Source organism: Bacillus rossius (genome assembly GCF_032445375.1).
Source record: "Bacillus rossius redtenbacheri isolate Brsri chromosome 9 unlocalized genomic scaffold, Brsri_v3 Brsri_v3_scf9_1, whole genome shotgun sequence".
Classification (NCBI taxonomy): Eukaryota; Metazoa; Arthropoda; class Insecta; order Phasmatodea; family Bacillidae; genus Bacillus; species Bacillus rossius.
Genome location: NW_026962012.1, coordinates 3,905,749 through 3,919,038, shown reverse-complemented (window position 1 = coordinate 3,919,038; position 13,290 = coordinate 3,905,749). Strand labels below are relative to the sequence as shown.

The window sequence follows — 13,290 nt, the reverse complement described above, 5'->3', positions numbered from 1 at the left end:
TGAGCGTTACAAAAATTCCGATCACATGAGGGGAATGGTTAAGTACGTGATTGGGAAACCGGGAGAGGAGGAGAGTGCATCAGCGATGACGCCATTCCAATGCATGCGCTAGTGGTCAAATGGGAAGATGGAGAAAAAAGGGAGGGATAGTTGCTATATGCTAGTTGTAAAGGCTGGAAGGGGAAACGCCAGGGGAGAGGTAGAAATGACGTAGCAGTGGTGCTACGGAATTATCATAACGCTGCTTGTGTTTTGTCTACTCTGGTTTTTGAAGCGGCTAACGATTGACGCTACCGTATTTATTTAATTTTATTTAAAGTATCTAGAATTTATTTATTCATGCGGAAAAGAGTTATTGATTTGTGCAATTAACTTTATAAGTATCATTCGTTGTCTATCTATATCTAATAAACGTGTGGTCTTCATGCACACACTTTTTTTAATACAAAATAATGTATACTTAAATGAAATCAAAATGCATTGACAAACATTTTAAATTGCATGCTAATATAGCAATTCTAATTCTTCCTTTTTCCCCCAGCAATGCCCATATTTTTCATGTAAACTAAACAAACAAGGGGGGGGGGGGGGGGGGTGGAAAAGCTGCCTATGTTGTTTGTCATTAGAGGATCAACGTTTTAAAATGAATGTTTGCATATAATAAGGATCGCAGGCTTTTGCGGCGATTGTGTGAGGTTTCATGGCTTATGGGTTTTAGCAGCATCAAAATTGAAGAGTTCACCAACGTTTCGGTCGTCATTGCAGTCGCCATCATCAGGGTGGTAACATCTTATACTAAACAGATACATTTAATTTTTTTTAATAAAAAATATTATTTTAAGAGACTTTTTTTTAATGACATGTCCCATGTTGCAGTTAATGGTTACTCAACAGAATAATATGAAGTAAAAAAATTGTTGTTATTCATTTAATATTAATTTACATTGTCTGGCCCTCCCTCATATTGGTTTCAATATTGTATCTGGCCCTCGAAAAGTGAATCACTTGTGTGTGTTATGATCATTCGTTAAAAAACTAGGAGGGGTGGGATGTGCCCCACTTCCTTCTCTCTAAATCTGCTACTGGCTGCAACGGCCAAGTTCACGGCGAGCCTGCCTCCATCTAACCGGCGCGTGGAACATGCCCGTACAGGTCGGGGACCGAGTGCTTTGCTATCAGCACACGGGCGGGCTGCACCGGGAGATCGTCATCGTGCCGTCGAGCAACTGCTTCGTGCTGCCAGAGGTCATGAGCTACGAGGAAGGGGCCTCGTTCGCAGCCAACTACCTCACAGCCTACTTCAGCGTCCTGGACATCGGCAACCTCCGGCCGGGACAGAGCGTCCTCGTCCACTCCTGCGCAGGTGAGTCGAGGACACGAGTTCATTCCCAGTGTCTCGTCAAAATCGGTATCGTCACCGACGATGAGGGAGGATGAGTTGAGAATGATGCAATGAATGGGTGGGGGAAACAGGAACACCACGAGAAAACCAACCAGTGTCTCCACTTAAGACAAATCCAGATTTGACGCCACCAATTGTTGGTTCCAGATCACGTTGGTGAGATAAATTTGGTCTGACTGACCAATGGCTATTCATGGACAGAGGCTAAAGGCAACATGACCTTCAAAATTACAGTGAGCTCAGGACCATTGGCTAATGACTCTGTGATCATAAATCAAAAATTTAAGTCATGCCAGGATGTTGGGGTGGAATTCAAAACCCTTACCGTATTGCCATACTAGTGTGATGTGTGATGCATTGATGATCAGGATCCCTCAAGATAAAAAAAAATAAAAGGCGACAAAACCTGCAAGGTTATAGTGGGCAAGGAACCACTGAGATAGGTACCACTTTCGTAGGTAGGGCGTCGTAGAACTGAAATGAAGCTGGGAATTAACAATTGCTACTTGCCTCATCACACTGCTTCTTTCATGGAATGAGATGGCACATCTGTGAAACACTGACTCGGTCTAGTATGAATGCCATTCCATCCATCATAATTCAGTTTTTTCATGGTTTCCCAAAATCATATGTTGTAAATCCTACTATCAAATCGGTTCTCACTATATGCAAGCACAATGAAGTGGATGATCAGCTGATCAAGAAGGAACAGGCTGAGCAACAAGCTAGAAGCTAATGGTCCATCGCACAACCAAACACAATTAGACCGATGTCTGTTGCGAATGGCAAACACCTCGCTAAGGAGTTCAGGTGTGTGCCAATTTAGTCTGTGTTCACACACACTGTCCGTCACCAGGAACCCACTGCTGGGCTACCACAAACTGCTCGCCACTGATGTGACTGCAATGGTGCGAGGAACATCAGGCCTGGAGGGACGAATAGCATGATGTCTCCTTAAACAAATCACGCTTCTTCTTAAAGCACCACGATGGTCACACACGCCTGGTGACACTGTGGCGCACGCCTGGCCGACATGGTGCACTAGCTTGCCAGCTTATGCCTAGTGCCATAATGTTGATTGGTAGTTAAACAGCTATCATTACATCGCAGAGGTGTTAGAGCCTCCTCTTATACCCTATCTTCAGGTGCTGTTGAGGTCCTGTACCAACAGGACAATTCTCAACCACATTTGAAACTCATAGGTTGTTTCCTTCATGACCACGCACTCCAGGTCACACAGCTTCCTTGGTCTGTGCATTTACCGGATCTCTCGGCTATATAACACTTATGGTCCATGGTCGAAGGGGGACTGGCCCGCCACAGGGTGGATTTTGGGCACATAACAAAGCAGCATGGGTGGAGATATCCAGGTATACAACGAAAGTTTCTTTCTCATGTAGCAGAGGTTATTGCCACTCATCATATGGCCACACAGTACTGATTGTTTTTCATACGTCACACAGACCTGCAGATGTAACCATGCGACCTGTGTAGGATAAAAATTTCACCCAGTAAATCTGGTTGTGCTAAATCATGTCCTTGGTGTTGCAATTTGTATTGGCCAGAAGTGTATTTGATGAATTTTGTTTAACACAAACATATTTTACATGCTTTGAAAGTGAAAAAAAAAAAATAATAAGGGAGATTTTTTTGGTGTAGTTTTGCTGGTAATGAACAGTTGATAGTTAAACTCATGGATTGTACACTACGTACTACTAGTTTCTTCTTTTCTTTATGGACTGGAGGATATTGATGTTAATTAGGTTTATAAATTTGACCAATCTTTAATTTGCACCCACAGAGCATATGTAATAAGGATGGCAAAAGATGGAAGACTTACTAGCATTTAGTCGTTAACCTTTTGTTTTGGAGCTTGTACTTAAAAACTATTTCAATTTAACAAAACATGTGGTATGAACTCAATATTTTTTCTTAACACATAAGTAGGGCCCCACTTTCATGGTAAATAAAATTAACAGATTTCGTCATAAAAATATCTTGATTTCGTCATAAAAATAGTCTCATTTCGTCATAAAAAACTGCTCTCTAAAATCATGGAGAAAAATGTAAAAATACAAAACCAATACATAAAAATAGAAACCATACTACAATCATAATCCTTAAATTATACGAATGATTTTGAGTTCCATAAAAGTAATTTTAACATTATCAGAGTTTAAAAATCATTAAAAGAATAGGCCTACATGAATAAGACATGTTTCCAGAATTGACAATTCAGTCTCCTAAAGTATTTGGAATTTCTTATCTCCGCCGGGTTTAATGAAAAGAGGAAGTTAAAGAGCATAGAATAAAAGTATTTTCGAAATTTTTAATTTTTTTTTTTAATAAATATCGCCCAACTATGAAAATTAAAAAATTCGATATCTCCATATAAAATTAAGTATTTGAAATTTCTTATCCCCGCCGGGTTTAATGAAAAGAGGAAGTTAAAGAGCATATAATAAAAGTATTTTCGGATTTTTAACATTTTTTTCGCAAATACCGCTTAACTACATATTTACCGCCTTCACTTTAAAATTCGAGTGCACGATCGAAAACAGTCACTACTTTAGGCTTTTTGAGCATACAAGGCTTACATTTACAAAAAATATCTTTCATACGAAAGCGTCACGATCTATGTAAACAATAACATAGACTTGCCTTTGTTCTTATTCTCCTCGTGACATGGCCGTAGTAGTAATCTGTGCAGCCAGAGATTAACTCACACGTTTTACAAAACATTTTTCGCAGGCGGTAATTTCATTTTAAGGTATCGATTCTCATATTAAATAAACCGTAAATGGGACCGAGTCGTATGGAAATGTTAAACTGATGAAATACAGGAAGAAAACTATGATTTTAAGCGTAAACGTGATAGCGAAGTATACAACTCGATTCTTGAATCGATACTTTCGAACTCAAAAAACGTCTCGCAAAAGTCGTATTTATACAGTTGGTACCGAAGCCATTATGTTTGTTTTGATACATGAACGAAGATGAAAAGTGGTTAATAAAGTAGTCTTTAGGTGGGAAATTTGTGTTTAGGAATCTGTACTGATTATTAAATGTTGTCTATGTTGTTATTAATTTAATTGACCTTTCCAGTCAAAAAATCGTGTACAAGTAAGCAGATTTCGGGTCAATTTCGCGAAAAGGGTTTTTTGTGTGTAATTTCGTGTTTTAATTAAAATTGCTAACATTTCGCGTTATTTCGCTTTATTTCGCGGTTCGCGAAAATTTCAGTGCCCTACATATAAGCCTTAATCACTTTGGGAAACTTAAGCACTTCACAAAAGGTGATAACATCTTAAGCTACGTTTTCCAAGGACCACGCATGCGCGATGCGCGATGCGTGATGCGTCACTGCGTGACCACGCAGCACTTGAACCTGTGTGTTGAAACGGGGATGATTTCCAAGGCCGCGCAAGCGGGGGTTTCCCGCTCGCCGCGGCTGCGTGTCGCGGATGGGCATCGCGCAGCAGTTGCCTGGCCCCCGACTTCAGCGTGATCACGCATGCGATTTATCTGGAGTCAAAGAGTTTTACTGCAGAACAGGACGAGAAATTGATTGATTTAGTAAGGGAGCATCGTGTGTTATATGATTTGCATCACTGCAAGTACAAAGACAGTATTGTTCGAGAAAATGTGTGGAAGGAAATTGCAGCTTCTTTAAACAAAGGTGGTAAGTAGAGAGTTTAATATCTGTGTTAATAATAAAATAAATACTATGGCTCATAAAACGTGGTCTTAAAAAATTTTCTTACTGCATTAAAAAAACATCTTACGGTTCTATATAGTTGTTACTTATTTAAAAATAGGCCAAGTTTAAAAAATATTTTATGCAGTGTTTAAACTAAACCAAAAATAATTTACGTCGGTGTGCACCAGGAAATGTGGAAATAAAATATGTTCCATTTTGAAGTAGTAGGTGAGCCTAGGGCAAGTTATCACAATAAATTGTTTTCTATCTTTTTTTAAGTTTGATAATATTATGTCTTATTCTTCTAAATGCACAACAAAAATTATGTTTTTTGAAGTTTATAATCATATGTTTTCCTATTTATAGTTACTTAATTTTATGTCAATACTAAGGATAATGGCACATTTGCTAATAAATTATCTATTTTGACATATTATATTTACAAATTTTACACTCAAATACAAAAATACACAGCATTACTATAGCACAAAGAGAATATATTTTTTTTTAAAGAAAAGAATAACATTTGCATTTACCCTTTCTTCACGTGAAAAATACTTTTTAACTTGTTTTCCTCACATGATATAATTGCCAGCTTACTTGTCCTTCTTGGCTGCAAAAGTAATTTTTAAATTTGTCTCGTATGCTATACGCAAGATGAGTAGAATTACGTCCTTGTCTTGCCATGGGTATCATATTTTCAGTAGGGAGACACACATTTCGGTCCTCTTCTTCACCCGGGCATGGAATTCTTGCAGATCTTAGATGATTATGTATTATGCATGATGCGATGACCAGAAGATCCACTGTGTCAGGCTTGATGGCGATGGCAGTGAAAAATACTCTAAAATATTGGCAAAGTATTCCAAAAGCGTTTTCACACGTACGTCTAGCTCTACAATGGCGATAATTATATATTGCTTTTTCTTCATCACATTTAGATTGTGCCCTTGGGTAAGGACGCATTACTGAGGAAGTCAGCTGAAAAGCTTCATCACCCAAAATAACGTGTGGCATTAGAGTGTCAGTTCCAGGAAGTATAGCTGGTTCAGGAAATCTGAATGTTCCTTCTGAAAGTCTTTGTCCTAAGACAGATTTAGCAAATATGCCTGCATCACCTTCTTTTCCATAGGAACCAACATCTATTGCTAAAAACTTGTAGTTGTCGTCTACAAGCGCAAGTAACACAACTGAGAAATAGTCTTTGTAATTATAAAACAGAGATCCAGAATGTTCAGGTTTGATTATTCGGATATGTTTTCCATCTATCGACCCACAGCAGTTGGGATAGTTCCATTTGCGATGAAAACCAATGGAAGAACGTTTTAAAACATCTTGGTCAGGTGATGGTATTGAAGAATTCAACATTTTTGAACAAATAGATTGCAATGTCTCTTTTATAATAATACTTACCCAGCTAGGGCATATTCTGAATTGAAACGCCAGTGAACGAAAACTCTCTCCCGTGGCCATAAACCTAAAAGAGAAAAAAATATATGTAGTTATTTATTTTAACTGCTTCAGGCTATCTTGGCAACGAGTCGGTACCCAGAAAGTTCGAGGCCACTATTAACTTAGTGATCCCGTCACCTTAGACTAGAAGAGTAAATCTGTGAGATGTATATCTGTGTGTAAAAACATTAGCTATTTAAACATATTTTATTTTATTTTGGAGGCCTTTTTGGGGAATCGTAAAAACCCAATAAACCTAAGGACGTGAACAATACCAGTACCCTAACTCACGACTCTTATAGCACTTAGGTTGACGTTTTTTAATTTTTTGCTGCTCATAAAAACCTCACGAAATATGTTTAAGAAAAAGTTTGATCATTTATTTACACAGATTTTTGAATTTTACAGCAGAAGACTGCAAAACGAGATGGAGAACCATTCGCGACTCCTACAGAAAAAGCAACAAGAAACTGAAAACTGGGTCGAAGACAGGTTCACCGGCATTTTCAAAATCGAAATACAACACAGAAAGCCTGAAATTCCTTGATGAAACCTACAAAGAAAGAGCGTAAGTACTCTTTACCTTATGTATTAAATAAAATTTGTATAAACAATATAATAATTGTTGAATGTTTATTAAAAATTATATATTCTTTATTGAAATTATTGGAGCTGTTGCAATTTTTTTGGTAGGTTTCAAATGAAATATATATTTATTAGTTGAAAGAACTTCTTATGAATTTATCAAAAAAAAGTTTGTGTAAACCCAAATACACCAGATCAAACTACTCACGCACGCGTGTGTGTCAACATAGCATAGCTGATGGCACTGTTGATTTAATTTTTTTTTTTCAGATCAAAATCAAGCATCAACATAAATGAAATAATTGAAAATAATCAAGAAACACAAGAAATGGTGGATGACTGTCCCTCTGAAGAGTGCAACCAATTTCAAGAAGAAGAAAGCGCTCAAGAATCTACAAATTGGCCTAGCGAGCAAACAAGTTCTTCAGAATTGTTAAACAGCTCCATTAAAAAAAGAAAAATTACAGTAAAAGAAAAAATGTTAGATGAAATAAGAAAAGGTCGTGAAGAAAGAGGGAAAATATTAAAAGATCTACTTGAAAACCGCGGCCAAGATCGTTCGCAACATCCGATAGACATATTCTTCCAGAGCATGTCTGAAACTGTTAAGCAATTCCCCCCACACCTCATTGCGGAAACTAGATTAAAAGTGTGCCAAGTTGTGTCTCAGATGGAACTGAGATCGTTGATGGAGCATCAGAACCAGACTAATCCTAATCACCAACAATGTTATCAACATGTGGATATTGGCAGCGGTTTTCCTGTCTCTGTCATAGATCCCACCCAAATTTGTGAATCTACTGGCAGTAATAGCTTGATTCATTCAACAGATAGCTGTAATTCTAGTGGTAACGATGCTAATGTGGAAGAAAGTGACTTCGTGAGACTAATTTAGAAAATAACCAGTATTAGTTCTGTGAGTAGATGAATGCATAGTCAGAGACATTTTAGGAAATTCATCAGTACATGGACATTTAAATTTTTATTAAACCTATAATTTCAATATAATTAAGTAAATATTTTTATATTTTGTTTTCGTTTAAGTACTTTGTGTATATAAATATTAAACATTAAAAAGAAAAACATTACATTAAAGAGGCTTAGTTAAATTTGTTTACCTGAGAGTAAGACATAACTTCTGTTCAGCAGATATTGGCCTTTTGACTCTGTTGCACTGCAATCTCGTGATGTCTTCTTTAACAAAGCCTAATATTGTATCAAATATCTCAGTCGACACTCTGAAATATTCTCTAAATTTAGTTTCGTTATCAATTAAGTGACGTAATATCAACACACTATAACATCCCTCGTCTTCTCTCCTTCTAAATATATCGCTGTCATCTTCTAGGAAGCATGAGAGCAATAAATCATCATCAGCATCTTCCTCCAACAAGACGGCAGAGATCGCTGCTTCCATCGCGCAGACTTGTTTCCCGCGTTCTAACAAAACAGACCCAGGTCAGTGATCACGCATGCGGCGATCACGCATGACGCATCGCGCATGCGTGGTCCTTGGAAAACGTAGCTTTAGGGGTTCACCTAACTAGGAGAGTATTCACGTTAGTGAGGCAAAATGATATGTGGGTCTAATGCTTTACTCACCTCTAGGCACAGAACACAGTCTTCATGTTGTGCATTAGGTAGATATGAGACTATAGGTTATAAGGTAGATAATGGTGCAATGCAGGTTCCATTTGTGCATCAAGAATGTTTACTGGGAGTTTCATACAGTCAGGGGCGGCTCCAGGGCAGGGCAAGCAAGGCGACTGCCCAGGGTCCCGCAGTTAGCAAGACCCTGTGCCAGCCCTTTTATTATTGCCGCAAATGTTTGTCATTAAATTGTACATCCCTATTCATTTTATAATGTGAACATAATTTATTTGAATTTTAAGATTACCTATCTAAATTTCATAAGAAAAATAATCAAAATACAATTGTCAAAATTTAAGTTTCAAACTGACTTAAAAATGCTGTTTTAAAGAGTTTATTTTCTGAACTTTTTATCTCTGGGGCTGTTTCATAACAACCCCCCCCCCCCCCCCCCCCCCCCCTCCTCATCATTCTCAATAAGGCCTCTCTCCAAAATATAAGAGTCCCACAATTAAAGTAAGTGGCCCAGGGCTCCGAAAAGATTAGAGCTGCCACTACATGCAGTAAAAAGTCTTTAATCCAAAAAGTTCTGGACCCCTGTCATGCCAGATTAGCAATTTAGCTGGATTACCAAGCGTAAACATAGTTTTAACTATTTTGGTGAAGTAAGTATTAAGAAATATTTCAGCCATTTATTGAACAGCACTCTTATCTTTATGAATAAAATAATTTATAAAAACAACTCCAGAATCTCCAGTTTAAAAAAACAGAATTGGCTTAAAAATACGACTATAGAATCTTGTCCCTACCAATCACATAATTTTGATGGATACTACGTATTCGGCCTTGCTACATCTCTGCGTGATGTCGCAGTTCCCCTGGCACTGTGAAATGCTGCCACATGCCGCAGTACTGAAGTGATCGGAGTCAGCAGTGGGAAAAGGCATTTCATGTGTCTTCAGCCTGCTAGGGATCCTCCGGCTATGCACAATGGACAAGATGCATTTCACAGCATGAGAGATGTTGGACGCACATTGACATAATTTGCAACTACAGTAGATTCCTGCTAGTCCGAAACCCGCTAATCTGAGAGAGTTAAGGGTCAAAACTATTTTTTAAAAAAAACTTGAATTTTCTGTATTTTAAATATTTTTTTTTTATGATTTATTGTTCTCAGTAATCCACATTTTCAGTAATTTCGTGCTTTGAAAAGTGTTGTAGGCTCTGTTACGTTACAACTTAATGCTTATAAGGACGTATATACTGCTTTGACTAATCCAAAAATGTGGTAATCGAAACAGGTCTCGGCCCCAACAATTTTGGATTGGCGGGACTTGTCTCTGTGGTTTACTGGTGGAGCAGTGAGTGAGTGTGACGCGACAGGCGGCGTCGGCTGGGCCGCCACGCAGCTGGCCCTCTCCGTGGGGCCGGGGGTGACAGTGTTCGGGACGGCGTCCGCCCAGAAGCACGAGGCGGCGCACGCCAACGGCGTGACCCACACGCTGCTGAGGGACAGCTACGCCCAGGAGCTGCGCGAGCTCAGCCCCGACGGCGTGGACGTGGTGGTCGACAGCGTGGGCAGCTCCAACTTCACCGTCAGCCAGGACCTGCTCAAGCCCCTGGGCAGGGTCGTCCTCATCGGTAACCCGCCGTGCGCGCGTTCCTATCCCTATCCCTACCTAATATTATAAATGGGAATGTAAGTTTGTTTGTTAGGCTTTCACGCGAAAACTACTTAACCGATCATCATGAAACTTTGTACACATTTTCTTGGAGGTATTAGAAGTAACATAGGATACTTTATATTTACGAAAGATAAAAAAATGTTTGTCAAAAAATCTCAAGATTTTAACGCCATCTAGCATTTCAGTTATGAAGTTCCAACCCTGAGTACTGTATTACCGTTGCACTGTATTATCGACGGTCAAAATTCAAAATTCCAAATTATGTGTGGTTGTTACAGAGAAATATATTTTATTGATTCATTTCTATTGTTATGATCTCTGATACTTATTTTAATAGCTTCAATGCGAGCGAAGCTCAGGTAAAAGCTAGTTCAGTTATAAAAGGTAGTAAGAAGGAAGGTTCGATGAACACTGACTCACAGGGCCATTGAGATGGGTAAGTAATTTTGTCAGGCCCTCTCCCCATTACATAATGTACAAATTTTCAAACCCCACAGTTAGAAAAAAAATCTAAATGTGGCCATATCTGTAAATGTGATCTGTCCACAGCACATAACTCATTAAGTTTCCTATGAATTCTATTAACAACAGAAATGAAATTTCTGTCCTATCATGGTAAACCAACGCATTAGAAAAATCTCTAAACTCATCCTGGCTTGGGGAATATCTTCTCAACAGCCTTGCTCACTCATTCATAATATTATCTTTATAGTGCAGTATTAGCTCACTGATGTGTTTGTTAAATGAAGCACAATGCTATGCAGTACTACATGAATTCTGGGTGAAGCAGCTTTTTGCCCTTACATGTTTGAGACACACCCAAAACATCAAGCGAAGTGCAGTGTTTTCATTGTGGGAACAGGTCCAAAAGTTTGTATTTTATGGAAGTGACTGTGTTTAACGATGGAAATTCTGATTCGTACTTGTTAGCCATCATCAGGCATGGTCGAGCTCCATTTCCACAATATTTATTTTTGGTGTTGCAACACATGAAAATGGTGCAGTAGGAAGTGACTTCCACTATGTCAATGCAATCTCCTGACAATTCCTAACTCCATGTATACATATCTCATGATGTAATATTTTTTTATTAATGCATTTACATTTTTTTTATATTAAAAATGTTTTTTCCTACAATTGGACCTAGGTAGAACAATTTCTCACCTCCAAAAAAGGCTATTCTGGGAATTTTATCCAAAAAGAGCCATTTTCGAGAAAGACAGTTTATGCAGTATAACATCGTTAAACCAGATCAACTGAAGCCAATCCAAGTTAATAAAAAACCAAGTTATCCAGAGGCTGAAGCAAAATACTATAAAAAAGAACGTTTATATACTTACCAAAAACATTTTTAAAGGAGTTTAAAAATTATTTTCGGCACACTTTCACCTAAAAACGCATAATATGTATTTACACTAAACAATATAGGCACAAACTAGTCGGTAGTAAACAATGCAGTGAGTTTTGCTGCCTCAATTTTGTGTATCGCTTACGAGCAGCACAATTTCACATCGCTTTAGCATTATAAGCTCATTTAGCAATGTTTCGGCTTGACTCTTTGAATAAACCATCAATTTATCTATGTTTGCTACTGCTTCTGCATGGGTCATAACAACAGCTGGTTCAACACTGTCTGAATCCTCTTCATTTTCATTTTCTGTAACACTGCATGATGCAATAATTTCTTCCTCTGTGTTCGCTCTATAACCTCCCCCATTGTCAATGTCTTCTTCATCAACATCGGAACTGCCTTAAATATTTTTAAAAATGTCTATAAAATCTTCTTTCACCCTTGTTTTTATTCTTCTTTGATCTTGTTTTCTGGCAAGTCATACACACCTCGACACGACATTTTCCATGAATTTATAAAAGTTTCTCTTCCAACCTGTTCCCAAACTTCCGCAATCATATAAATAACAGTCTTCTTGTTAAAAGATTTCAGCACCTCTACAACACCATGTTCCTCTTCATCCTCTACCAGTTGAACTTAACATTTGTCTTTTGTACACTTTTTTATTATTTTTTTTTAGAACTCCTTGGTCCATCAGTTGAATGAGAGAAGTTACAGTACGTGGTAAAAACTTCACAGACATGTCATCTTTGATTAGTTCATTGACAGACGGATGCGAAGGCGCATCAAACAACAAAACTGCCTTGTTGGAAGACCACAGTTCTTTAAATACTTTTTTACAGACTGCAAAAAATTCTTGAGAAACCATTGTTTTAAAATGTCACTAACCATCCAAGCATTGTAAACGAAAGGCAATGAGTCTCATTTCACATTTTTCAATGCACAGTTGTTTTTTTAGACTTCCCTATTTTAAGGAGAGGAATTTTGTGCTTTCCAGATGCATTACTGAAAGCCATTATGGTGAGGTGCTTTCTTTTTTTATACCCTTTCGCTGAATCTCACAATTTTGAAACTAGCGTTTAACTCTGCAACTTCTGGTAACATAAACCGGGTTTCATCGGCATTGTAAACTTAATCTGCAGTCAGTTCATCCATTTTAATAAAGTCTTCAAACTCTTTTTTAAATTTTTGTACTGCTTCAACATCACCTGACAAGCTTTCTCCAGTGATTGTGAGTTGACGCACTTCATGCGGTTTTTTCCATTTGTCCAGCAACCATCCCTGGCTAGCTGTAATACTTGGGTCAGAGTTACTGTGCGTAATTAATTACTCTTTATGACGAAACACTTAAAAAAAAAAAAAAAAAACTTTAAAATGTGTTCAGTTGTAAGTTTAAAAAAAACACGGAAGCAATTAACAATTAAACAAACTTCATAGCATTCAAATAGAAAAATACTTGACATGCAAAAATCTTGCAGGCATTTTGGGGTTATGATTTCATCCTTCCATCCATCCAAAGTACAAA

The 13,290-nt window shown here is 37.9% G+C and overlaps 2 protein-coding genes and 1 long non-coding RNA gene across 3 annotated transcripts in view; 2 read left to right on the top strand and 1 right to left on the bottom strand.

The window, feature by feature from the left end:
* The window catches only part of LOC134542605 (synaptic vesicle membrane protein VAT-1 homolog), a 98,040-nt gene that overhangs the window by 71,837 nt on the left and 12,913 nt on the right, over window positions 1-13,290 (top strand). The window contains exons 4-5 of the mRNA XM_063386984.1: window positions 1,153-1,363; window positions 10,113-10,370. Of these exons, the coding sequence (XP_063243054.1) occupies window positions 1,153-1,363; window positions 10,113-10,370 (469 nt within the window). The remainder of the gene's footprint in view (window positions 1-1,152; window positions 1,364-10,112; window positions 10,371-13,290) is intronic.
* On the top strand, window positions 3,859-8,142 carry LOC134542606 (uncharacterized). The gene is made up of 3 exons (XR_010076827.1): window positions 3,859-5,084; window positions 6,963-7,122; window positions 7,410-8,142. It is a non-coding gene; the product is annotated as an uncharacterized LOC134542606 (long non-coding RNA).
* Window positions 5,521-8,556, bottom strand: LOC134542604 (uncharacterized). Its single transcript, XM_063386983.1, has 2 exons — window positions 8,258-8,556; window positions 5,521-6,579 (listed from the first exon to the last, which is right to left on the bottom strand). Exons 1-2 carry the CDS (start codon window positions 8,554-8,556, stop codon window positions 5,664-5,666), a joined length of 1,215 nt encoding a protein of 404 aa, XP_063243053.1. The 3' UTR covers window positions 5,521-5,663.

Coding starts and splice junctions, on each gene's coding strand:
- LOC134542604 (XM_063386983.1), bottom strand. CDS start 8,556: ATGGAAGCAGCGATCTCTGCCGTCTTGTTGGAGGAAGATGCTGATGAT. Junction 6,580..8,257: donor AAGTTATGTCTTACTCTCAG/GTAAACAAATTT, acceptor TTTCTCTTTTAG/GTTTATGGCCACGGGAGAGA.